This window comes from Cenococcum geophilum (genome assembly GCF_001692895.1).
Source record: "Cenococcum geophilum 1.58 unplaced genomic scaffold K441scaffold_28, whole genome shotgun sequence".
NCBI lineage: Eukaryota > Fungi > Ascomycota > Dothideomycetes > Gloniales > Gloniaceae > Cenococcum > Cenococcum geophilum.
The window spans coordinates 525,808-552,278 of NW_027137586.1; the positions used below are offsets into that span (position 1 = coordinate 525,808).

Sequence of the window (26,471 nt, forward strand, 5' to 3'; positions counted from 1 at the left end):
TTTTACTAAATTATATCATATAAGATTAATTTCGGCGCCACTATTATATAGTGCTTAGAACTGTTATACCTTACTTATAGGGAGTATTATTTCTAGCTTAATAGTAATACGGAGAGTCTTTCCTTCTATATCTTACCCTAATTACAGCTAGGAGAGGTCCGCGACTAGGGCTTTTCTTTTTTTAGATTATTAGTACGGTTGTCGCCCTATTTGTTTTTCCAATAAAATCTACCTCTAGAGTTTTCTCTTAACTTCTTAGAGTATTCCTATAAAGGTGCCAGACGGGTATTAAGTTGGCCCTAGAAGTCTTTCCCATTATTTAAGGTTCCTAACTTTAACCCTTCTAAAGTTCTCTTTAAGAACGGCTTCTTTAAAGGTTAGGTCTGCCCTATATTACTACTAAAGTGCCCACGCTTCTAGTAACCCCCCAGCTTCCTACTAAAAGAGGTCTAGTTCCTTACCATATCCTTAGCGTTTAGAACCGCTTATTTAAAATCCGTATATACGGTAATCCGCGGTAGGGCTCCTACACGCTTTATTTCGTCACGAATTACTAGCTTAATTCTAGCCTAGATAAATCCGATCTTCTCCTTCTTATAAACACTACCGTCCTTATTTTTAAAGGGCTCTAAATCCATCTATTAAGTATAAGTTTTTACAAAGTTTATAAACTAGCAGAAGTCTTAACGGTCCAGCTACATACCATTCCAGAATTATTCTGTATTATCGTATTATACAACATATAAATCTTAGGTCTAACCCTTTAGAAAGGTCTATAGCTATAGCCATATTATAATTTACTCTTTATTAAGTTAATTAAGCGCGATCTAGTTTAGCAATTAGTCTTTAATCTTACTAATAATCCAGCATATACGCTCTTTAGTATTATCTCATATCATCAGCATCTTAAAGAAGTTATCTACCTCGCGAACCCAATCATCCAGCTATTAGGCGTTGGGTCTATAACGAAGTTCTAGACTATTAAAGGCCTTAGCCAGTTAATCTATATCCTTTTTCCATTCATTACATAAATGCCTCTCTAAGTCTTCCACACCTCCTCAGGTAGGTACTAAGTAGCCCTTAGGAAGCCCTTAGCCTTAACCAGGTTATAAAAGAATTTATCTAGCTTAGATTAGACCCTACCAGATCTAGATTTACCCTTAGAGGGTTCTAATATATTTATTAATAGCTTCCTCCCGCATAGCTTTTAAGAGCCTTATAACAGCTTCCCAATATCTATCTTAAAGGAGATCGGTATAGGGCTCTTAACCTTCTAAACTCGGGCCTAAAGAGGCTCCTACTATAGAGGTAGTATTAGTACTAGTAGCTAGTATAGGCTTCCCAACAGGGCTCGGGTTTTAAGTTAGTAATTAGCTTAAATTACCTAAAGGGGTAGGCCCGCTTGGCTTGTAAGCAGTCTATACACCACTACTATACCAATTATAGGCTAGTGGTCTTCCGGGAGGGTTCCGGTTGGTTCCCTAGTTATATATATTAGTATATTCCTCTAGCATTTCTAGCTTAGGGGAAGATCTTAAAGTTGCCTCTAGCGCTTAATCTTTTAATTAGCCTAGGTGGGGCTAAAGGGGTTCTGGCTACTTTCTAGTAGTGTTACAACCGTTATAAAGGGTATTTATATTTTCCTTAACGTTGCCGGTGACTATAGGTATGCGAGAGTCTTTAAGCTTCTAGAGCATCTAGGTATTAGGGCTTATTCAACCGTCTTACCTAGAGGGTTATATTATCGTAATCTCTCGCTATCAGAGGGACCTTCTTGCCTTTACGCGACGGCTTTCTATAAGGTATCCGTGGCGATTCCGTTTAGGTTGTCGCGAGATTTTAAGGGAGAATAGTGGTTGTAAATAAATAATATAAACAAACAATCTAGTTTTTAAAGCCGACTACCCTTCCAAAAAAGAGTAGGAAGGATTTAAATATAAAGGGATCTTATAGATAGGGGGCTATAAGGACACGATTAGAACAAGATAGATTGGTAAGAGAGATAAATCCTTAAGGAGGTAAGGCCTTTAGGATTATAGAGACTATATACTACGGGCACGTGCCTTTAGCACGTGACCGGCGACTATCCGAGGGGCGTCCGGGGGTTATCCTAAGGGCAACCCAAGGTGTCCGCAATAATATCCCTTATACCCCCTTTACTAGCAGTCTATTGCTAAATTATAGGCTATAAAGTAGTACCTTATTAATAACCTAAATAAGGGCTTTATTGAGCCTAGCTAAGCCCCTTTTACCTCGCCTATTCTCTTTATTAAAAAGCTAAATAGAGGACTCCGCTTTTATATTAACTACTATAAGCTAAATAATATAACCTATAAGGACCGCTATCCGCTACCCCTACTTAATAAGACTCTAGCCTATATAAGTAGAGCTAAGATCTTACTAAGCTTAATATCCGCTAGGCCTTTTACTAAATTAGGATATACCTTAGGTCTAAGGATTTTATTATATTTTAGAACTATTACGGAACGTATAAATATAAGGTACTTCCTTTTAGACTAACCAACGGACTAGCTATATATTAGCGGTATATAAATAATATACTCTTTAACTACCTTAACGACTTATATACGGCCTACCTAGATAATATTATAATCTACTTTAAGAATAAGCTGGAATACGAAGAGTATATCTATAAGGTCCTATAATAGCTCTATAAGGCTAGCCTCTAGGCTAATATTAAGAAGTTAGAATTTAGTATTAAGTGTACTAAGTACCTAGGGTTTATTATTAGTACGGATGGAATTAAAACCAACCTAAAGAAAACGGCTATAATTAACTAGTAGATACCCCTATAGACCGTAAAGGGGGTATAGTTATTTTTAGGTTTCTATAACTTCTACTAACGCTTTATTAAGAACTATAGTAGAATAGCCCGGCCTCTTAACCGTCTTATTAGAAAAGACTAGCCCTTTTACTTTAACGCTATATATAGGCAGGCCTTTAATAAGCTTAAAGAACGGCTAGTATTGGCTCCCCTACTTACCCACTTTAACCTAAAACGGCCCTCTATACTAGAAACTAATGCCTTAAATAGTATAATAGCTAGTGTTTATTCCTAAAAGTAACCTAATAGAGAATAGCACCCTATTATATACTATTTAAAGACTATAGTAAACGCTAAGCTAAACTACTATATCTATAATAAAGAAATGCTAGCTATTATCTCTAGCTTTTAGCACTAGTATATATAGCTAAAAGGGACCCTAAAACCTATCTAGGTAGTGTTAGATTATAAGGCCCTTATAGCCTAGCAGGCACGCTAGGTAGATATTCTATCTTAGTTTAACTTTCTAATTATATATAGGTTAGGTACTATAAACCGTACAGATACTCTTATAAGGCGTAAATAGGACCTAAATAACTAGATAGCTATAAAGATCTTATTACGGACCTAAACACTACTATAACTAAAGCATTTTAACTCCTAAATATAGGCACAACTAAATATAGACTCTTTAGGATAACTAAGCGTAAGCAGCTAGTTAAACGTTAAATATCCGCAACTCTTTGTTATAAAGACGCTAAAATTTAGCCTAGGCACACTCCTACTTAGCGTATAATAACTAAAGGTTACTATAGGTAGTAGAGAGTTGGTTTTTTTAACTTTTTAGCAGCGGATTAAATCTAAGACCCTATAATAAATTAGATAAGGTATTAGACGCCTATAGAGAATTTAAAATATATATACTTAGCGTTAGAAACGGATTAAATATTATAGAACGATTGTATATTTACTTATATATACTTAGTATAAGAAAAAGGTTAGCAATTAAATAGAGCCGTAATTATAATATATACTAACTTTTTCTCCTTATAATAAGAACAGAACGGTATAACTTTACTAAGTAATAATAATAATAATAATAATAATTTATTGCTTAACGCCCGATTCGGATCCCTATTAGGCCCACNNGGACTACTCCTTATTTATATATGGGGAGAAAACTCTATTTAAGAAAAATAAGAAAACCCCGTAATCCATCTCCCCGCCTTTTAGGACTNGCCTACTTAGCNCCTNNNAGTCGCCTATAGTNCTCTANTACCTTACTATTTAACCTNCTTAGGAACNACTGCTGCCGTAATAAGCCTATGGACGCGCTAGTATTATAAACTATTACTCTACTACTGTAGAGTTACTAGGGGGCACCTGCTGCTTGCCCCCTTGCCTTTTATTACTATTTCCCTTATAACCCGGAACTAATTTAGCATATTTTAACTAATAAGCCACTAGGTAACCGCCTTAAGGCCTTTTTATATTAAGAGCAGTATATTATAGTTCTTTATACTAGCTGCTAAGAGTATTATTTCTTAATTAGTGCATAGGGGGTATAGCAGTATTATATGTTTTGGTGTTTGTTTTAGCTAGCTATATTTATATCTTAGGCTACCTACTAGGATACCCACCTAGTAAAGCCAATCTTTTAGTCCTATTATTCCTGTTCTTAAGAGTGTTGCTATTATATTTTCTGCCTTTATTAGGCCTTCTCAGAGCCCTTAGGTATTTACCCCCTATGGCGTTAACTATACTATAGCTTAGGTTCGTCTTACCTAAGTTAGCCTCTATACCTTTAACTCCCATTTACCTTTTTAGCGTTAGTCCAACCAGTATTATATTACGGTAGATAGTTTCCTGGCGTTCTTATATATTCTACTTTAGCTCCTTTCTCTATCTTACTATTATCTTTGCTAACCTCTTATGCGTCTTCCTTCCTCCTCTATATAGGCCTAGGCCCTAAAGCGGCACTATTCTTCTTCTACTTTCTTTACCTATTTCTCTAATATCTCTTCCCTACTTTGGGGTTATTAGTTTATTCTCCTATAGGGCACCCTAAGGTCCCTCCATAGTTTACTTAGGCGTATCTTAATGTACTTTATAATATTAGAGTTGCGTTTATTTTACGTCCTTTGCATTATAGCGGCTTTAATATATAATTATAGGGGGGGAATATTGGATTCCTTTTTAAGTAGTGCTGTAGCCGTTCGCTTGTACCCGCCTATAATACTTTAAAGGTAGGCTGTTTAGACCTTTTAAAGTGGTTTAAGGAGTAATTTAGGGGGGCCCTTCTTAGTTTCTCCAATGGCCCAAATACTAGATCTATATATTATGGTTAGCCAAACAACTACTATATATAGTAGGCGTAACCTCTAAAAGCATAGACCCTATATGGAATTAATAATCCTAGATAAAGCGATAAACTGTGCTTAGCCTTTACGGGCCGCTTGTGCCGTATATACGCTCTACTAGAGCTTGCTGTCTACCTATACTCCTAATACCCTTAGGCCCTAAACTGGTTAACCCCTAAAGCCTTAGATGCGAATTGTATGCTAGAGATCTACAGATTAGTTGCGTTTTCTTATAAAATGGATTAGCTAGTATTTCTCTGGTAAGAATTGGACTTTATAACGTTTTGCCTATTTTATATAAGTATTATAGGCTTTCTCTAGTGTTCTGCAATTCTTTGCGGCTGTTGGCCCGTATATAATTAGGTTTATATTATTAACGAAGCCTATCCCCTAGGTTGCCCCTTCCTTAAAGGAGTTAAGTAGGTTGCTTATAAAGAAAAGGAAGAGTATAGGCAAGAGGGGTAATCCTTATAGTATTTCTATTGTAACTGTAATAGGGGGGCTCTAATATCCGCTAAAGACTAGTAATATTTCTTTCTGGCCTATAAACCCTTAAATAAATTATATAATCCATTCTAAAAAGCCCTTTACCCTAAGGATATATAGGAGACACTTATGGGGTATATTATTGTAGACACTACTAATATCTAGGCTAAGCATTAATACTACAAAGTCCTTTTGCATCGCCTATATAGATTTAATAGTAGTAGCGAGTAGTGTAAGTGCTGATAGTGTTAAGCGGTTCTTTCTTGCCCCTATTTGGCTTTATGGTAGTAGGGCGTATTCCTCTACTATATCTGCCATGCGTTTCGCTATTACCCTTTCTAAGATCTTACTAAGGGTGTTTTCTAAGGCAATAGGGCGGTAGCTTCCTAGGATTAAGTAATCTGCTTTGCCTTTTTTTTATAGGACAACTGTCGTTATAGATCTTCTAAGTCGCGGGTAGTAGCCTATAGTAAAGCATACTCTAGCTATATCTACAAGCTAAAGTGCTATAAGTGGCCTATAGGTTTTTAGGGCCTTATTTAGAATCCTATCTGGTCCTAGTACTATATTATTTAAAAGGCGGCTAATAGTTCTAGCCATTTCCTCTATTATTATATCGCTGTCAACCCGTAGGCGAGTCGCTAGTATTTCGCCTGTAATATTACTAAGGTCTACTAGAGCTAGTTAGGGGAAGAACCTTTCTATAAGGATCTTTACCTTCTTATCGTTATTATTTATGGCCTATAATTTTCCTGCTCTTTATAGGGGTAGTAGGTATAGGTCTTCTGCTAAGTAACCTACCTTTTTTTTTACCTATTTTGCTATAGCCCAAAGGCCCTTGTTATGGGGGAGGCTTAGGTTAAAAGTATACTTATTTATAAACCGTCTCCAGTTATTCCTTGCTTCTTTTTTTAGGGTATTCTTTAGCTAGTTTCTTATATCTTTATATCGTCTCTCGTCTTTAGGGTTATGGCTACTTATATATTTCCTTTTTACTCGTTATTAGCTGGCAACTAGAACTGCGCATTGTGTGGACTATACGTGTCGCGTATAGGGGCCCAGTTTTAAGATCGGGCAGTGCTCTTCTAGCCCATTTTTAATTACTGCCTAGATCCTTTCTAGTCTTTGGTTAATTTCCTTAGGGGTGGCCAATAAGCCTTACTTATTTAGTATTAGGTGGATTTCTTCTAGGTCTTAGAGTTATTATTTAACTATATTAAGGAAACTATCTATCTTAAGCTTCCTTATTACGTATCTTTTTCTATTTAGTTACGCTTTAGTATCTAGGTCTAGTTATATCTAGATAGGGATATAGTCTAGGGTAAGTGCCTATTCTTCTTTGGGGTTATACCTTTTAAGTCTCTAGTATAGGCCTTCATCTATAAATGTAAGGTTAATTATACTTCTAGCGGTGCCTTATTGCCATATAATTGCTCCTAGGGGGGTAGCTAGCTTAAGGCCCTAGATATCTATAGCTCTTAGTAGGCACTCTAACTGTTAATCTGCAGCAATATAGATGCCCCCCTACCGCGGGTGGTAGAGGTTTATATCTCCTAGTAGGATAGACTCTATACCTTTAGTTTCCAGTAAGCTTATTACCAATATAATATTCTCTGTTTGTGGGACCCCTTTAACCCTAGGGTTATATACATTAATAATTTGTACCGGTCCCCTATATGTTTGGATTGTTATAACTACAATATCTGGGTTAACTGCCTGCTATAACTATAAGAATAGGCTGATAGCCTTGCTGATTATAAAGCACACGCGTATGGCTGCTTTTGGTTCGTATAGGAGCTGGAATCCTCGGGGGCAGTATGTCGATTGTGTGAAGGTATTATAATACGGTTCTTGTATAGCAAGGATATAGTGTTTCTCTGGGTCTAGACTATCTAGTAGGGAACTAAGTAATAATATAGTAGTTATTAGCTGGTTATAATAATTAGACATAAAAGATTTAATAAAAGGTATTAAAAATAATAAAGGTTATTAAATTAAAAATAGAAACACTAACGTAAGTGATAGGGTTATAAAGGTTTTGAACATCAAAACAAGCGCATAGACAAAATTTGGTTGTAAAACCTGCAATCCTTCATAACTAGGGACACCTTTATAACCCTATTACTTACGTTATACCTTTAATAAATAACTTAGAGATAGGAAATATCTTTAAGGATAAAGATAAAAAGGAAGGGGATAGTATTACGGACCTTATATTAGTAGTAACGCAACTACTAAGAAGAGATATAAATAGGTTAGTTAAGATAGTATAAAAGGCGCTAGAATTGATTAAGCTATAAAATAAGGGGTAACTAAGCTATATAGTTAGTTATATTATAAATTCGGAATATAGGAATATAGGAATATAAAAACGTAGAATATACTAACGTACTAACGTACATTTCTTAGGCATAGTATTATGTATTTAAAGGACCACAGTCCCTACCTAGATAGTTCTCTTTTTTTGTAGTAAATCTTAAAATATAATTGGAGTTAATCCATTAGGCAACCCACTCTATTAGTTATATTTATATTATTAACTATTCTATACTTATATACCTAGCCCATTAATAAGTCTACCGTAGTATTTTTTATAAGGCTTTATTATACTAACCAACTTAGTATAATTAAATTAACTATATATATAAAGTCTTTTACTAAACAATTACTATTTACCTTAGATAGATCTAGCTCCTTATACTTAGTATATACATTCTCCTACTTCTATAATTAGACCTTAAAGTTCTAGTTCTAAGGCGCTTTCTTAAGCTTTATATACTAGGTAATAACTTAAAGCTTTTAGGGACTATTAGTTGGAGTAATTCTCTGCTTTAATAATACTAAAATATTGTAGGTAGTGTTGCATTTAAATATATAAATAACTGTTACAGTACGTGCCAACTGTTAAGGTACGAGGTATGAGGTGACTGTATATTATTGACAAACGATGTCCTGTGAGGATCTATATAGGAGGTGAGGCGGTATATATACGTGTCGCTTAGGGGTTAGGTCCGTGCTCATGCATACGCGTACACGAGCCATAACAACGCGTCAGGTCAGTGCCGTGACAATAAGGTAGGTATATAAGATTAAGCTTTAAATATAACTGCGTAATATATTAAGAGCTAATACCTATTTTCTATATAGCTTTATAATATCCCTATAGTCTAATTAGAGTATATAGAGCTCCTTCTTCTTATCCTTATCTAGCTCTAAAAGTTTTGTCTTTTTGCTATTAATATCCTTCAGTAAGGCTTAAATGGGTTCTTTAAGTATTAGTAAATCGGTCTTAGGTATTAATAGGTTAATATACTTCTGGAGACGATTATTATTAGCTTTTAACTTAATAACCTTAATCTATTTGTCCTAATTATTTAGAATTGCTAGAATAATAGATAATATAATAATAGGCGTAGTCTCTTATTAAGAGGTTATTATAAATATCTATAATGGAAATAATAATGGAAATTAATAGGAATAAAGGCTTTAAATTAAAGATAATATAGTAAACGGCCTAGGCTTATAACTATTAAACGGACGATTAGAAATAAGAGCTCTGTCTTATTATAAGAGGCTCTAGAGCCTTACTATATATACTAGATAGGTGGCAAATATAATAACGACAACGTTGTTATTTGGTTGGTAATATAATAGAAATAGGTAATAAGATATTTAATAAGATATACAAAATTAAGAAAGATGGTAATTAGTTATAAGTTAAGAGACAATTAAGACAAAGTACGTTAATACAATCTGGGTCGACAGACAGTAGTATAATGGCGGTAAGGAAATCCTATTTAAGTCGACAATTATCTAATTAATTATTGTCCTCTTAAACGTGCAGATTATCATACCTATTGTCTAAAAGCGGTGATCTTATTAGATTGGAGAAAAGTAGATTTAACCCCTAAATCTACTTTATATATTAAAAAGCTAGTAAAGCTCTAGGACTTTAATATAGCTCTAAATTAAATATATACTATAAATAGTAAGTCTTAGTATTAGGTAGGTATTTAGGTATAAAAGGAAGATTTAATTAAACTTATTAAATAGAGCCTAAACTACTTAGTCTAATATAAAACCTCCCTTCTCTTCTACCCTAATTGCCTTAATATTATTAATATCCTTAAAGGCAGCGTGGGTGTTATTATCGCTATTATTCCTATTATCCAAGTTTAGCTTAATTAGCTTACTTAGCTCCGCTAAAGTGTCCTCTGCTTCTACTATTGCCTTTATAGTATCCTCTATAGCCTTCTTATATATAGCAACTTATGCCTTTAAGGCCTTCTTTAGTAATATTAATAGTAGTAAGCTAACGTAGTAGATCTTCTAGTTAATATAATAGGAATCTTCTAAACTTCTTTAACTTCTTATAAAGGTAATAATAGTAGTATATCGTTAAGCCGTCGCTTTTCTTTTGCTATAGATCCTTACCCTAAAGCTATATTAGTAACGTACGTTTCTTTATTAAGGCGATATAATAAATATAATTTCGGCCCTATAGCTTACGCTTAAGCACCTCCTTTATATTATTGACGTTTAAATTAATTGATTTAGGGGTAAGAATACGCTCTTTTAGAGTCCTCTAAATGCGGTAGCCTCTAAGGTAATAGCTAAAAATAACTGACGTCTTAGTCTAGATAACATTCTTTTAATCTTTTAGCTTTTAATCCTTATAGTAAAGGCAGAATTTAAGTCTATTTTTCTTTATCTACGCTATAAGGCCGGGCTTATATATTAGCTTTGTCTTTTACATATTTAATAAGCGGAGAATTTACTATACTATTAAGGCTCTAATTCCGCTAGCGTTAAGGGAGAGTTAGAGGGTGGTTTTTTCTTTACTATATTAATTATAATAAATAAGGTTAAGAACCTATTAAATTTTAGCAGATATACGCTTTTTTAGACTTCCTAATCGGTCTCTATCTTTAAGGTAGATATTAAGAATTCTGTAGTCTTTAGTCTTATTAAAGCCTCGCTCTTTAGCTATTTTAATAAGGTTCTTAATATAGGTTTCGCTTATACCGGCTTTAATATTAGTATTTATGGCCCTAGAAATCTTTATGCAAAGGACCTAAGCCCTAGTAGTAATATTATATAAAGTATGTATAATAAATAGTAAGATATAATATAGATTTAGTGTATTTTAGAAGCCTCTAGAGTATAGTATTAAGGGGAGAGTTGTATACGTGGCAACCCTGCTATGTGCGCTAAGACTCGGTTAAATCTAAACTAGCCTAATATGCGCCAAATTAAGCCGCTAATGGCTAGCGCGTGCCACACCGACTGGGGGGGGGGGTCCGTCACTTTTGAACGCTGCCTCCGTAGCTCTTTAGCCTGGCAAAAGAATGCCGCCTGTGAATGAGGAATTGACAGACGAGCGGGGAATCCCTGACCCCCACAACCAAGGCTATCTTAGCGCGCTGGTGCCTACTTCCATCAGCTTCTCCACCCAGCTCGTCACTCTCATTCCATTATTTACCATCCCGCTTCAACTTCATAAAGTGACCAGGCTACAGTCCCAAAATGCCATTGCAAGTGCAGTGGGACCTTACCAAGAGCTCTTTTAGCACGGTAAACGAACTTCGCGAGCTCATTGGGATTGCTTCGCAGCCTAATGTCCAACCACAAGCCGTACTTGCGGCAGAAAATTTGGGCTACGGCCTTGTCGTATCCCCGAGAAGGATTGAAGATGCCATCGGGGCTCTCAGCACCAACGATTCGATGCGGCTTGAGTCCATCGAAGGACGTATTGGTCTTCGATCCAAGGATCTCCAAAGGATCATTCGGCAATCAACCTCGCTGCTTCAGTTCTTCGTCACTATAACCGCATGCAAGCCATGCTTCACCGACTCTGAATTAGGCGATCTTGCCTTTTTCATGATGACCAGAACCAACGTCCTAAAACGGTATCCAGTGTCGTCTACACAGCTGACGCAGTTCATTCATACACTTTCCGGACACTTGGAGATGATCGTTCCAATCGCTCAATTACATGAAATAGCGGTTGCGGTGGATAACGAGAACCCTACCTGTGGGGACCTTTACGAAAGAATAGACCCGGAGGAGTTAGCCGAGTTGCTGGTCCGCACTTTCGAGGAACTCGTGGATGAGTCGGTAGTGGAATTGAAACTGAAAGGACACACTCAAGCGATATGGCTAGCAACGCTATTTTCGTGGCTGCTTCCAGAGACAACCCATGTCACCGTGGGAGAAAAGACTATCCAGGGAGACCCCGGCATGAAATTGACAGTGGAAATCATGCCCGACGGAGGCGAATCGTGGGAACTGGAGGTTTTTAAACGGGATATGGATATTACGAAGTACGTCTTTCCTAGTGTTCTAGACGAAATACGCAGCCTTCATCGACTTCCACTGTGTCAAGCCAAATGCTACTTTAACGACTATTACGGTTCAGCCGTAGAGGATCCTCAAAAGAGACAAATCGCAATCCAGGCCATGGGTGAGCTGGCTCAGATTTTGACAATATTTTTCTGCGAGCACGGCCGACTCTTCATTTCGAAGGATTGCTGCAAAAACAAGTCTCCCAAGTGTATGACGGCGGCTATAATCCAAGTAATGGGTGAAACAGCCCTCTTTTCCTATTCTAATGCCATTGTGAAATATGGATGGGATACTGGGTCTCGGGAAGAGATCTGTGCTGAATCGGGTGAGCTCAAAACACGCCTCGAAGAGCGCGTCTCGCAACTCCATAAGAAAGAGTCACCACAAGAGGTCGTGACGCTCCTCCACGATACCTGTTCTGCATGGGTTACCAAGGTCATCGACTCTGCCTGCGACGCAAGTTACATAGTCGATCCGGCCACGTACTTAGCCTTCAACGCTACTGTTACGTCTACCATCAAAATGGCCACGGGAACCCGGTATTTTAGCCCACTGACCGCTTTAGATCTCGATAGGACTGATGAAATGGTTGGCAAGCTGCTCTCTCGAGATGGGCTAGAGCTTCAGTCGTTCAGGGAGCTTGCCTTCACACACCTACTTCCTGGACTACCCAGCTTCCTTCCACAAGATCTTGTCGTAAGCTATGGAGGTTTTACTGTTGGCATGGACGTTCTATGGACAATATCCACGGAGCAACGCGCGGCGCTTGGCATCCGGTATGCGCCGGGACATATTGACAAGGACGAAATACCGCTTTCTCGAGTTCGCGAGGCAGACTTTAACAGCTATATCGCATCACCAGCATCTGCGCCTACAAGCCTTTTCGAAAAGGGAGTGTATAAACCTCTCATAGCGCAGCCATCAACTGCATCATTCGAAACGCGTACCTCCATCCAGGGTGATCAGCTAATTGTAAAGCACTACATTGAAACAGTTCCACGGTCGCAAATTTCCACAGCTCTTGCTGTCAAGGGAAAATTGGGTAGGAACAAGGAAAAGGCATCGTGGATTACAGCAATCAACTCCATTGCAATGGCTACGCATATCGGCCGTGGGCACGATTTGACTGTCACTCAAGAACGGGAAATGGCTCAACGTCTCCACCAAAAGGGTCTCGAGATGGTTTGGCACAACAGGATACCTTTATATAACATGGAATCGGGTTCTAAAGTTCTTCTCAGGACAAGCGGAGTTGAAAAACTGAGATTTTTCTCCGCGAGCTCAGGTTATGATAAATATGTTAACTCACGCGACTGCTTCGCTGTGGTCGTTCGACACAATGCCCCTCTGTTATCAAGCATTTGGGCTGCCGAGGAGAAGCGGGACACGTGGGTGGTAATCCCCTAGGTAGGAGGATGGGATTAGTAGTTACCAAGAAGTTCGGATAGAATGCTTCACTTCACGATGCTTTTTAGCTTACGTCCGCCTTACCCGGAGGACCACCCACCGAACTTGGCATCGAGCCACTGGATATTTATTCTTAAATCCTCCCACTTAGGCTCTCATCTTCTTCTTACCTTGTGGCTAGTAATTATCGTGGAACTCGGTCGACAGTGTTAAGCTAGGTACCACTTCGCGGAAGCCCTTGAAAGTACTCGGGCTCAGCATCTACCAATTCAAACGCTTTGTTCTTACGGCTGCCTCGGTCTCGGTCCATGCCATACCTAGCTGGATATTTTAATGCAACCCCACTGTCAAATCATACTATATGCATTGGATCCATCAACGAGGCATTGATATACGTGCACCTCTGTTGGATGCTGCCTGGAAATGGTCCAAACTCAAACCCTTCCGCTATTATGTTTGCAGTTGTACTATTCGCCGGGAGTTGTGCTCACTCTGACAATAGTGTTGCATATGGAGTGGCACGGTTTACTGGGAAGTCATTCTAGAACATGTACTAGAGCAAGTAGTCGCTATAATGCGACAACGATGAGAAAATAATAAGAAATTTGGATGAAGCCTACAAGAGAGCTGGATATTTCTTGATTGAGGCTCCATATCCGTACTGGGTCCGGAGTTCGGAACCGGACAAAGCAAACTTTGACTTTGAGTTGCAAGTCCTATCTGCTGCCTAAAGACTAGTGTAACCGGATCGAATGATTAGGTCTGCTAGCGTATGAAAAATTGGCTTGCGTAATTCCTAGTACTTTAGGCTTAAGCCTTAAGCTCTGGCATACAGGTAAGATCCCAATATTTTTATAGATACCCTTCAACACTCATATAGGCGCACCGAAAACGCTGCTTCCTTCCTGCCAAGTACCACTTAACGGACCTTGTTAATACAACATTGCTATAAGTCTCCTTCCCTATCCGTCTACTGATCGACGGCACCAACCCTTCTATAACACCACTATAGTATATCCCCAATATCGCTAAGCCGAAGCCACGGTAAATTAACGATTCCGTCGAAAAGCGCTTGCTGGAGCCTTACTGATGTGGGGAAAAGCTTCGCATATCCGGAGAATTGGGGACAGCAGTTGCTAAGCTGAGCTACCCGTTTTGACAACTGGTCGAAATACTCAGCGAAATTTGATGAAACCTTGCAAACGAAGAAATGTAAGCTAGAATAGGCTAGCAGTAACATGGAGTACAAACCAAGAGAACGAGCTTAATACTGCCCTAAACCAGCGCCGCTATCTGGTTGGGCCCTGCGCACGTGTCGATGATCGAACAATACTGCTGGACGGAATCTAGGAGTCCTTGGAGTCTAGAAGCAAACAGACAGCTTTTCCAACTTGCGTTTGCTTGTATGACTTGCCTATTAGCCGGACAACGTTATCTGCTGTAGGCGCATGGTTCGAGAATGAACGGAGTTAAGCGGTTTAATCTGGTGAGAGAACCTGCTGAAATTCACACAACGCTGTCGTTAGTCCGCTGTGAGCCCTTTTTTAGTGTCAACCCCAGTGTGGTTTTCGATCATGCGATAAGCGAGCATAAAATATCCTTTATCCAATAGAAAATGCATAAAATATCGCAATCGATAAGGATAAAGTGCCCTGTGCGGAGCTTTTCTACCCTAACCAGGCGGACGGTTATTAGTAAAGTTCGGTAGATATTACGGATATTGCAGATACTGCGGATACTGCAGATATTGCGGATATTGCAGATATTGCGGATATTGCGGATATTACAGTAGGAATAGGTAGGCATATAAGGTGTCATAGGGTCTCCCCCCTAACTATATAATAGCTAAATACTTAAAGAAAAATCCCCTATCTCTCTTATAATTCTTCTCTAATGCCAATTCTTTAAATACTCTGTTTTCTTAAGAGTTTCGGGATCTATCTGCATTCTGTCCCATAATACCGTACAACGTCCTCCTAAAAAGACTCTCTCCGGGTTATCGCTCATCGCCGGAATTAAGAGAATTTTAATTGCCATAAGCGAGAGCCATAGCTAGCGCTTTCGTTGCTGTTCTTAAGACCACCACTAAAGCGCAGTTATTGAAATTTTATATAGTGTCTTAGAGATAAAGTCCTTATACTTATCCTAACTTTTTAGTCGAAATATTATACTATTAAGATCCTCGGCGATCTTATTAAACTCATTAAGGTCTTAAGCTAAAGCTAGCTTTTCGTACGACGACATACTTTTAGGCGTAAAACTCCTATTCCGATATTTCTCCTAAAGCTCTTTAACGCTATTAAGTATAGGCTTACGCCACACCTTTTTCTAAACCTGCTTAATATATCTTGTATAACGGGTTAGATAAAGAATAAGCGCAGCAGCGTAAAGGGGTAAGTTATCTGTTTTATAGTAATACCTATTAAAGGTATTCTAGGCATTTTTAATGCGTTTAGAGAACTCCTTATTAGATATATACTCCTTCTATTATATATTAGCTAGGAAATAGAGAGGTAAGATAGACTAACCTAGGATTATTAAGGTGCTTAATTATAACGTCTATTGTAAAGAGCATATTCTTAAGCGTTGCTTCGTATCTTTGGTATTTTAGGGTTACCTAGTAGAATATCTAAAGAAAATTTTTTTTGTATAAAGAGCCTCCCAGTCTTTTAGACTAAGATAGTCCTTTTTAAGTGTATTAAGGTTACGCTTAGTATATATATTAAGGGTAGACTCTTTCTAAATTGCTACGCTAAGCATAAGATACTAGCTATTCTATCTTATATAATTATTAAGCGGAATTCTTCTCCTTATAAGACTTTTAAACTTACTTGTATAACTAGCTAAGCTACGGGTATATATAGTAATGTTATAAAGCTTTCTAAGTACGCTAAGTTTCTAAAATATATTACTCTTCTTTTTCTTCTCTTCTAAATCTAACTCCTTTTCTTTTACCTTATCTTCTTTATACAACTTAATATCATTAAGACTGATTAAGTTTTTGAAAAGAAAAGCCTATATAGTAAGGTTTAGAATATAACCCTAATAGCGGATCCGTTGGTAGATAGGATTCCATTTAATTCCCTTTTCCTAAAAAAGCTAGTCGCTTATCGTATAATAGAGCTTATTATTTACGGTATGGTTATTAGATATAACGGCACCTAGCTTTTACGTAATCCCGTAGTCCTTAAGCACTAAAAGGAGAGTATTCTATTACTTATCCCTGCTATAAAAGGCTACTATATAAAGGCTAAGGAGAGCGTTTATAAGCTTCTCCTAGCTATTAATAAAATGGCCACAAATTGCGAGGAGAAGGTAATTATTTAGAGAGGTCTAGATATTAATAGAGAGATAAATACTTATTAGTGTAGACTACAGCCTCTTTTATACGATATCCTTTTGCAATAGTTATAAGTTATAGATCTTTTTCCTAACTTTTAAATAGGCTATAGTTATATAGCCGTCTACTTTAGGATTAATTGACTATAGAAGGACATAGAACTCTAGCTACTTAACTATCCAAAATGGTAAGTTTTATATAACAATTAATGTAATAAGGGCCTTATTGATAACTTCCTTATTTAGGACTACTTGGAGTACTTCTAAATCTAGCTCTTCTGTCTCGTTTTAAGACGACGCTTTAAGGTAAAGATCTTTTAATTAATCCCGTATTACTTCTTTTATATAACTAGTTTTAGGCTTAATTATAATGCTATGCTTTAACGCTAAGTGGTTTTGGAAGTTGGAAGTTAACTATATAGCGTACGGCTCTGTGCAGTGTTTATAATAGAATAAAAGACGGGCTTTTTTATTTTGTATGGGCTTATTATTACTAGGTGGACGGGTATACTCCCATATCGAAAGAGCTAAGCGACCTCTTGTATTTTTTAATTTAGAGGTATTAATAGAGTCGAGAGTTTCTGATTCTACTTCTGAAGTTATATTTTATACGATAATAATAAAGAAGAAGGTAGCTGAAAATTTATTTAGGGTATGCCAAGACTTATCGCGATAAGGCTTATCCAAAACCACACTGGTCAACCCCTTTAAAGAGTGTCGGGTCGTTGTCTTAGCATGCTCAGACCACACAGGGAGACGCTAAACCAGTTTAGGCCATCTGTCCCTGTATGGTCTGAGCCACTTTGGCAGACGTTTGTAACGCATATTACGAACGCTTTAAGTACGATGTTACGACTACTTGGAGAAGAGTCGGAAGAAGCTAGTTAGTTAATACAAGCACGGTCCAGGATGGAACCCGTGGAACCATATAACGAGGAATAGTAAGCAGAGTCACGTGATGTGATCTATATGATCTGTATAATCTATATAATCTATAATAGAGCGAATAGAGTAGACAGAGCAGATAGAGTAACGACTTTCTTAGGAGTACGGTTGTGTATTTAAGGACCCTTAGTCCCTACCTAGATAGTTCCTTCCTCGTAGTAATTCTTAGAATACAATTAAAGTTAATCTGTTAGGCAACCACTCTACCAGTTATTATTACGTTGTTAACTTAATTTGCTTTACCTATATACCTAGCCTAATAATAAGCCTATTGTAGTTCCTGCTATAAGGTTCCGTTATATAATTACTACCTAGTTATAGTAATAAATATAGAAGTCGAATAACATGCCACTAAAAGCAGCCACCACAATACTATTAACGGTGGCAACTACTTTAAGGTTAGGGGGTAACACTAGTATAGCGGACACTAACTTACAATAACCTGTAACAGTAGGATAATTATAAGAAATAGTGGATCGATTAATAGAAAATAATATAATACTTAAAAATAGACTTAATAGAATTGGAGCAGCAAAGGTTAAGTTACTATTAATTAAACGATTCTTAGAAAAGAGATTAAAGCTTAAAGGATTCCTAACGTAAATATATTTTAAAGTCATATAAGAAGGGGCCAAGTTAGCTATAATAATAGATTAGATAGCCTACGCAGGACTATTCCTAATAGGTTGGGCACTTAAATAGTTTAAACCCTACTTAATAGAGATACAGACTAACGGAATAACTACTACCAATTAAGAGGTACGATTTGTGTTTTTTAGCTAGGTAGGATTCGCGGAATAATTAATATAGATATTTGGGGACCCGGAAGCAATAACTATAGCAAAAAGGAAGCTTTAGGACCTAATATAGCGAACTTTAGCAATTAAGTATATAATATAGTTTTAAATACTTACAATATAGGTTAAATGGAATAATAAGGCGCTTATAGCACAGTATAAATAAGGACTTAAGGCTAAAGTCTAGGACGTAATTATTCTAATAGAAGATGCGGATACCCTAAGGGAATTAATAGATTAAGCAATTAAAATTAATAATAGGATCTTCTAAAGGGAACAGGCTAAGAGAGGCTAGGATAGAGTTCTATAGTTATATAAGGCGCAGAGTACGTAACAACTAAAGCTAAGTTAGAAACTATAGTATAGCGCAGAGCTAATAGACCTAAGTAGTACTAAAGAAGCCTATAAAAGATAGAGTAAGAAACTATAAAAACCTAGAGGTTAAAGATCTAGTAATTATAGAACTAGAGAGCAGAGGCTAAACTAGGGATCTTATTAGCAGAAGATGTTTAGGCGGACTCTATAATAGAGTCAGTGGTTTAGAGATAGAGCTTATATAAATTATGGGAAATAAGGTTACTTTATAAGGGATTGTAAAGATGGTTAGAGTTACTATATAATAAAGGGAACTAGACTAATAGTATATAACATATACATATAGAGGAATAATAGTATACTGCGAGAAATAAAAGAATATTTAATTAGAAGTTTTGTATTTTATTATAATAACGTATACTAAATTTATAAAGACGCTAAGTACGGTATAAGCTATTAGCCACAAGAACCAGAGTTAAAAGGACTTAAAGGGACTTAAGAGTTAGATAAAGAACAAGATTAACTCTATAAGCTAAATTAAGATATTATAGCAACGTATGGACAATAATTAGTAACAATAATAATAGAGTTAGAGTACTTATTAATTAATAGTAATAAGGATAGTAAAGGAACTAATTGGGGGTATCTAAACCTTAATAATGCAATAGAAGCAGAGACTGAGACCGCTATAGAGTATAGTTTAGTAACGGGTATTATAACACCGTTAGATACGGTATCCATCGCTTTATAAGACGGAAGGAGTAATATCTAGAGATAATTAAGCAAGTAGATAACTGCTAGTGCTAGCTTACTACTTAATAAAGGCAAAAAGCTAAAGGCTTAAGATTTTTAAGACGAGATAAGAGATAACTAAGATTCTTAAAATAAGATAAGGTAAGCTTAAAGACCTATAACAGACAGAAACCGATAGAGTAGAGCAGTAGCTTAGTTTAAAGATATATAAATAAGCTCGGGACAAGAATTCCTAACGGCATAAGATTCTTAAGACGAGATAAATAAGATCTAGGACTCTTAAAATAAGATAAGGACACTAATAAAGCCTAGTTAGACTAAGGCTAGAGCTAAACTTAAGTTAGAAGCAAGCTTAGGATTAAAGAATCTAAGGGATTAAGAATTCAGAGTATAAATTAGGACACCTATAAGTAAGAGGCAAGGAGCTTCTTTATAGATTAGAGAATCTATAGCGCAAATAGCGATTAGACTAGGAGACAAATATATAGACCTAGAAGACTTACTAGGGAAATATAGCGTTTAGCCTAAAGATCGAAAAGTTAATACTAAGATTAAGAAGTATAAAGACTTTAAGGATCTACTTATAAGACGCGACGTAAAGGAAACCATAGAGGAATTTAGGGCAAGAATTACCTTATGGCAAGAACAGAAACTAGATAAAAGATCTAGTATATTGGGACGTATAAGGGACAGAGCGCTAGTATAAAGAGTTACTAATAGGTCTAGAACAGGCACACTAAGAGCTAAGTGGCTTACCGAACTGAAATAAGAAGAGGATTTAGGGATTCCTATTAGGTTCGAAGAACAACATACTAAAGGCTGTTACAACGTAGTAATAAAGAGATATTTCCTTACGGACGAGCTATATATACTTAAGTAGCTGTACTAAAAGTAGTATAGACAACGATATAATAATAAGTAGGAAGAATTCTATATATGGTTAAACGAAAAAGTTATCTAAGACCACCCAATTACAGAGAAGGCTATAACTTATATTAAGGGGGCCTTAATTATAATATTAAAGGATCTAGAGGAGTAATTAGAGGACTAGAGAAGCGAAAGGTAAATCTTAGTACCTGCGAACGAAGTTGTAACGCTTAGATTAACACGAGAAAGGTTTAAACTTAAAGATAAAGACGAGCTAAGAGTTAACCTAAGATACCAAGTATATTATACACTATTGTAAATAGTATGCGTGGATAATGCGTATAATATATATAGAACACTAAAGGATAAAAATTAAAAGTATCTAATAAGGATATATTAGATGACGGATAAGGCAAAGTATTAAAACGCTAAGTATATATATGGTTGGCACCTAGTAGAAGTTTAAAAATAAGGGGACTTAACACTTTAATTAGGAAGATTCCTTACGGAAGAATGCCTAGATAGATAATAATGGTGGGAATGTCTAGAGAATACCTATCTATAGTATATTAAAGATAAAAAGCAAACTAAGTATTAGCTTAAGTTGGACTAAGTATAAACAGAATCTAGTAGCCAGCAGTTAGGAAAAGTAGAGGCCTACGGAACTAGAGGGAACTAGTAGTATAGCCTTAGACCCTTAAGGGAATTTAAGAATAATACCTAAACTTATAAATTAAGTGGTAAGATTAATAGTTTAAGGCACTAATAGATAGTGGAGTAATAAGAAACCACATTTTGCTAGCAGCAGTAAAAAGAATAGGGTTACTATATAGGTAAAAGGAATGTCCTTACCTACTAGTAATAATTTTAGGAGATCTAATAGCCTACAGAGGAGGTATTATTAATCTTAAAATAGGACCTATTTAGCTAACCATTAAAGGGAGACAGATTAAAATATCTTTTAATATATTACCATTAGGGAATAATAAGGCAGTATTAGGAATGCCTTAGTTATAGGAATATAATCCAAAGATTAATTAGGTTATAGGTTAGGTTGATATTAGAGATATATAATACCGTAAGATATAACAATAAACTAAGATAGTATGGTACTAAGTTGGAGCGACATATAAAGAGACCAATTAAGGATTAAGTTATATACTAAAGAGATACTATAAATATGGCAAAAAGTTATAGTTACTAGAGAGTAAAAAGCTGTTAGAGTATATAGTATAGGACTATAAGATAGAATTAGAACTAGGAATAAGTTTAAGGTTCTTTCTAATCTATAAGCTTACTAAAGAAGAAGGTAGAGCACTAAAAGAGTTTGTCTAAAAAAACCTATAAAAGAAATATATTAGACTATTGCAGTTATTAGCAGAATATCCAGTACTATTTATACTAAAGAAAAATGGCAAACTAAGGCTATATATTGACTATAGATAGTTAAATAGCATTACCAGGAAGGATAGGTATCCTTTACCCTTAATTAGCGAAATCTAAGACAGGATAAGTAATGCGTAAATCTTTACGAAGATAGATCTAAGATAGGCGTACTATTAGATTAGGATTAAGGAAGGCGATAAATAGAAGGTAGCCTTTAGGTTAAAGGAAGGACTATATAAACTATTAGTTATATAATTCGGGCTTATAAACGTACTAGCAACGTTCTAGAAGCATATTAATAATATATTAGGAGAATATTTGGATAAATTTGTTATAGTATACCTTAACGATATTATTATCTATTATTAATTCTATTTATCGCCCGATTCGGTCCCCTTTTTTTTTTAGGTCTATATAGGCTTCTACCTTCTATATATAGGAAAAACCCCCTAGGGGGGAAAACCTAGGTATATCCTTTTAGCTAGTCTTACGCGCTCCGCCTTCGCCTAGCCTGTATACCTTTATATAATGTCTACCTTACGTACTATGCTTCTAAGGTGTCTTGGAAGATCTAGGGGGTAGTGGGAGGGTTTAGTAATTCGCCGGCGTGCCACCTTTGACTAGGTAGGGGGTGTCCAGTCTTTAAGGGACTGGAAGGGGGCGTATCCTTTAGTGTCCTCCTACTGGATCTTATTTGCTGTCTAGAACTGCTAAAGGACTCCTTGGCTTATAAGCTATTGTGCTGCTTTATATAGACCCCTGCTTATGGAGAGTATTTAGGTAATATTATTTGTGCCTACTCTAGCGAATAACTGGTCTCTTATAGTGCGTTAGTTGCAGAATAGTAGTATATGGCGTACTAACTGTGTAGGCCATCCGCACGTATAGTGTGGCGTAATATTTGGGATATAGATGCTTACTAGCCATGCATTTAGCCCTAGGACCTCTATCCTTAGTAGGAAGGCGGCTATAGATTCTGCCTTCGTCTGTCCTTTGTATAGGGGGAGAGTTAGTATTGTCTATGGGGTGATCCATATGGCTGCCCTCTGTGTTTTTGCCGCCTTCTTTTATTGTTGGTTCCACTTAATATCTGCCTATCTTGCGATGTATATAGTGGATCTCTACTTATGCTGGTGGCCTCCTATCCTCTATTGCCGTGGTGGCGCTCCGCCGGCGTAGCGCTAGGTCTCCGCTTAGTATTGTAGTAGCTCCCGTATTTCCTATTCTTTCTCTACCGCACGTAGGCGGAGGGCTTTCTGGCTTATAAGCTTGGGCGCGTTGCCCCTTTAGGGGGCCCTTACTCCTCGTATACGATTAAGTGTTTAGTGTATATCCTTCTTTACTGGGTAGTCTTGTACTATAGCTGCTCTCTATATAGCAATTATATCTGTGTATATATCTAGTAGAGGTACTACTGCTTTGCGTTTTAGTGCGGTACGTGGTGTCCTCTTATAGGCCCCTGTAATTCTACGTAGGTATTAGTTTTATAGTTTAACTAGTGGCTCTAGGGAGCTTTTTGCTAGTGGCTTGCCTTTTAGGTCTACGCCCTAGATCTAGGCGCCGTATAGCATTGTTGGCCTTACTATAGCTATATATAGTAGTTGTATGCGTCTAAATAAAGGTCCCTAGGTCGAGGCTGTAATACATAATATCACTGCAAATGCTGCTGCTCCCCTATAAGTCGCCTATATAATATACGCATTCTAGTTTAGTCTAGCGTCTACCTATACCCCTAGGACCTTAAGGGTGGCTTCTAGTTTTGCTTCGCAGCCCTAGATGCTTACTATTAACGCTAGGTTGTTATTCGCCCTCCTTTTCCTTATAAAATAGATAAGCTAGTATTTATCTGGTGCAAATTTAGCGCTATACCGTTTTGCCTATATGACGCACCTGTTATACGCCTAGTTTAGTCTAGTGCAGTTTTCTACTACTATGTTTCCCTATATAATTAGGTTTATATTATTTATAAATCCTAAGGCTACTGTTTCCTGGTTGCTCTTAAATATCTCTAGTAGCTTAGATATAAAAAATAAGAACAGGATTGGTGATAGGGGCGACCCCTATAGGATGCCTGTAGGTGTTGGTATTAATTCGCTTTTATAGCCCTTAAATACTATCTTAGTAGTACACCCTATTAGAAAGGCTTATATAAACTTAACTATCTATTTTAGTAAACCCTTCTTTCTTAGGATCTATAGGAGTCTCTTATATAATACGTTATTAAAGGCTCTACTTAGGTCTAAGCTAAGTATAGATACTACGTATTCTAGGCGGGCTTGCCACACCGCCTAGACGCTGGAGGTAATTAGGGAGAGGGCTAAGAGGGTTAATCGCTTCTTTCTTGCGCCTATTTATGTTTATAGTAGTAGTCCTTACTCCTCTACGGCGTCTTATATGCGCTCTATAACTATCTTTTTTAGAAGCTTTTCTAGCGTATTTTTAAGGGTAATTAGTCGGTAGCTTCCTGGGAGAGAGTAGTCCTTTTTATTTAGCTTTCTTAAGACGACTATAGTTGTTACTTTACAGCAGTTTGGTAGATTGCCTTTGTATAGGTAGGTAAATGTAGCGTTTGCTAGTGGTATTGCTAGGGCTTCTAACGCAGCCTTAATTGCCTTGTTTGGGATCCTGTCTAGTTCTACCGCTTTACCTATAAGGAGCTTCCGAATAGCTTCTTTTATATCCTTTATTAAGACTATCTGGCTTATCTCTAGGGGTAGGGGGTAGTCTTAGTTGCTAGTGTTTTGTAAGTCTGCTTAGCCTATGCCTAGGAAGAACCTCTTTACTAGTATTCTTGTTTTTTCCCCGTTGTTATTTGTGTACTAATTGTATGCTGTCTAACATAGTGCGGGTAGGTGGGGGTCCCCTAGCGTTTCCCCTGCGGCTTACCTACTCCACTTTGACATTTGCTAGAGTCCCTAGTTATATAGCTTAGTAGGGTCTAAAGTAATTTCCTTAAGGAACCGGCGCCAGCTGTTTCTACTCTCCTTCCGTATTGTCTTCTTAAGCCTATTCTTTAAGGCTTTATAACTCTGTTAGTGGTAGACCTCGCCCGTCTCACTATACTGTCGCCTCGCCCTCTTTAAGCTTATAAGTATTTACGCTGCCTTTAGTGACCATTCGCGCCAGGCGTGTTTACTAGGCTAGGCTATTAGGTAGTACTTATCTAGGTAGTTGCTTATAGTCTTTTAAATATCCTCTAGCGTTACCTAAGGTATTATTGCTAGCCTGTTAGTGATTTCCTGGGTATATTTTTCCTAATTGAGTTTCTGGATGGCGTATCTCTGGCGGGTTCGTTACGCTAGTGTGTTAACGTTAAGGGTTATCCGTATAGGTATATAGTCTGCAGTTATTACCTATATATTCTCTAGCCCGTAGAAAGCTAGCCAGTTTATTAGTGCTTCGTGTATAAATATAAGGTCGATTGTGCTCTCTTGGGTTTCTCTTTTCCAGGTAGGTTTGCCTATTAGGGTGGTTAGGGCGAGGCCTTGCGTTTCTAGTTCGTTAAGTAGGTAAGTTACCTATACTTCTACTGTGGCCTGCTGTCCTCTTTATGCTGTATAGTGTGTATTAAAGTCCCCTAGGACTATTATCTCGCCTTCTGCTGTGTTAATTGTTTATTAAAGTAGCCCCTACGTGGTTATCTGGGGCCTATTATCGCTTAGGTTGTAGACATTAATTATACTAATTTAGCCCCTATTTGTAGCTATTTATAGTTTAGCTATATTAGGGCTAATAGTGTAATAGCTCTAGGCCTATATATTAATGCGTTAGCTAATTAGGAAGCATATGTAGGTAGACGGGTTTAGTTTGTATAGGAGGTAGTATCCTTTTAGTTAGTACGTTTTATGGGTTTATTTATTATACGTTAGCTCCTATAGGGCTATTATTTGGTATTCTTCTAGGTCTAGGCTGTTGAATAGAGGGCGTGTTGCTCTATAGTTTGAGTGTCTATAGTTATATTATATTATTGTTAATCCTTTTATAGTTCGTCTGGTGACTTATAGGCGTCTTCTATTTATATTTGGGGCGTTTTACTTAGGGCCGCTATAATTGGGATTCTTTGTTAGGATAAGTCTCTGGCGGCGTTAGTGCTACCTCACGAGCGTCCTACGGCTCGTTTTGCTACTAGTTAGGCAAAGGCTGCTTTTATTAGGGTAGGTATCCTAGTTCTCTTTCGCTGTTTAATTATCTAGCCACTGTTATTTACCCTGCTTATCTTCTTCTCCTTATATACGTTTCCTTGGAGCGTGGCTATAATCTAATGCAGTTGGGCTTATCTTATCCTAGTAGCTTCTAGGTACACCTAGTAGGTTCTACATTCCGCCTTCTGCCTTACTTTATATTCTTTTCCGTAATTTATATATCTAACTCCCTTGTCCTTAGGGCAGTCCCTAGTATTATAGTTATTGGCGCACTCTTTATACCTTACTTGCTTCCCACATACGTTCTAGGTGTATCCCTATTATTAGTATTTAAAGCATTATTAGACTTGGACTCCGTAGTGGTATAGCCGGGCTTTATACTAAAGGCTGTCTATAACTACTTCTTTACGGGCTACTGTTGCCTGCATCTCTTAGGTTAGTAGGTTAATTATTAGGGTGCCGCGCGTTTTAACCTTTTGGAACCCTAGTGATTTTCCTATATACGTTATACGTTCTTTATGGAGCTATATAACTCTAATTATAG

General features: G+C 37.1%; 2 protein-coding genes across 2 annotated transcripts; one reads left to right on the forward strand and one right to left on the reverse strand.

Moving 5' to 3' along the window:
• Positions 1 to 11,157: 11,157 nt before the first annotated feature.
• On the forward strand, positions 11,158 to 13,383 carry K441DRAFT_678382 (uncharacterized protein; the record flags this gene model as incomplete). Its single annotated transcript, XM_067651152.1, has 1 exon — positions 11,158 to 13,383. One exon carries the CDS (start codon positions 11,158 to 11,160, stop codon positions 13,381 to 13,383), a length of 2,226 nt encoding a protein of 741 aa, XP_067502629.1.
• A 784-nt stretch (positions 13,384 to 14,167) lies between these two features.
• Positions 14,168 to 14,971, reverse strand: K441DRAFT_661894 (uncharacterized protein). Its single transcript, XM_067648955.1, has 2 exons — positions 14,396 to 14,971; positions 14,168 to 14,218 (listed from the first exon to the last, which is right to left on the reverse strand). The coding sequence occupies exons 1-2, from the start codon at positions 14,621 to 14,623 to the stop codon at positions 14,201 to 14,203; spliced, it is 246 nt and encodes an 81-aa protein (XP_067502630.1). The 5' UTR covers positions 14,624 to 14,971; the 3' UTR covers positions 14,168 to 14,200.
• Between the last annotated feature and the right edge of the window lie 11,500 nt (positions 14,972 to 26,471).

Coding starts and splice junctions, on each gene's coding strand:
- K441DRAFT_661894 (XM_067648955.1), bottom strand. CDS start 14,623: ATGTTACTGCTAGCCTATTCTAGCTTACATTTCTTCGTTTGCAAGGTT.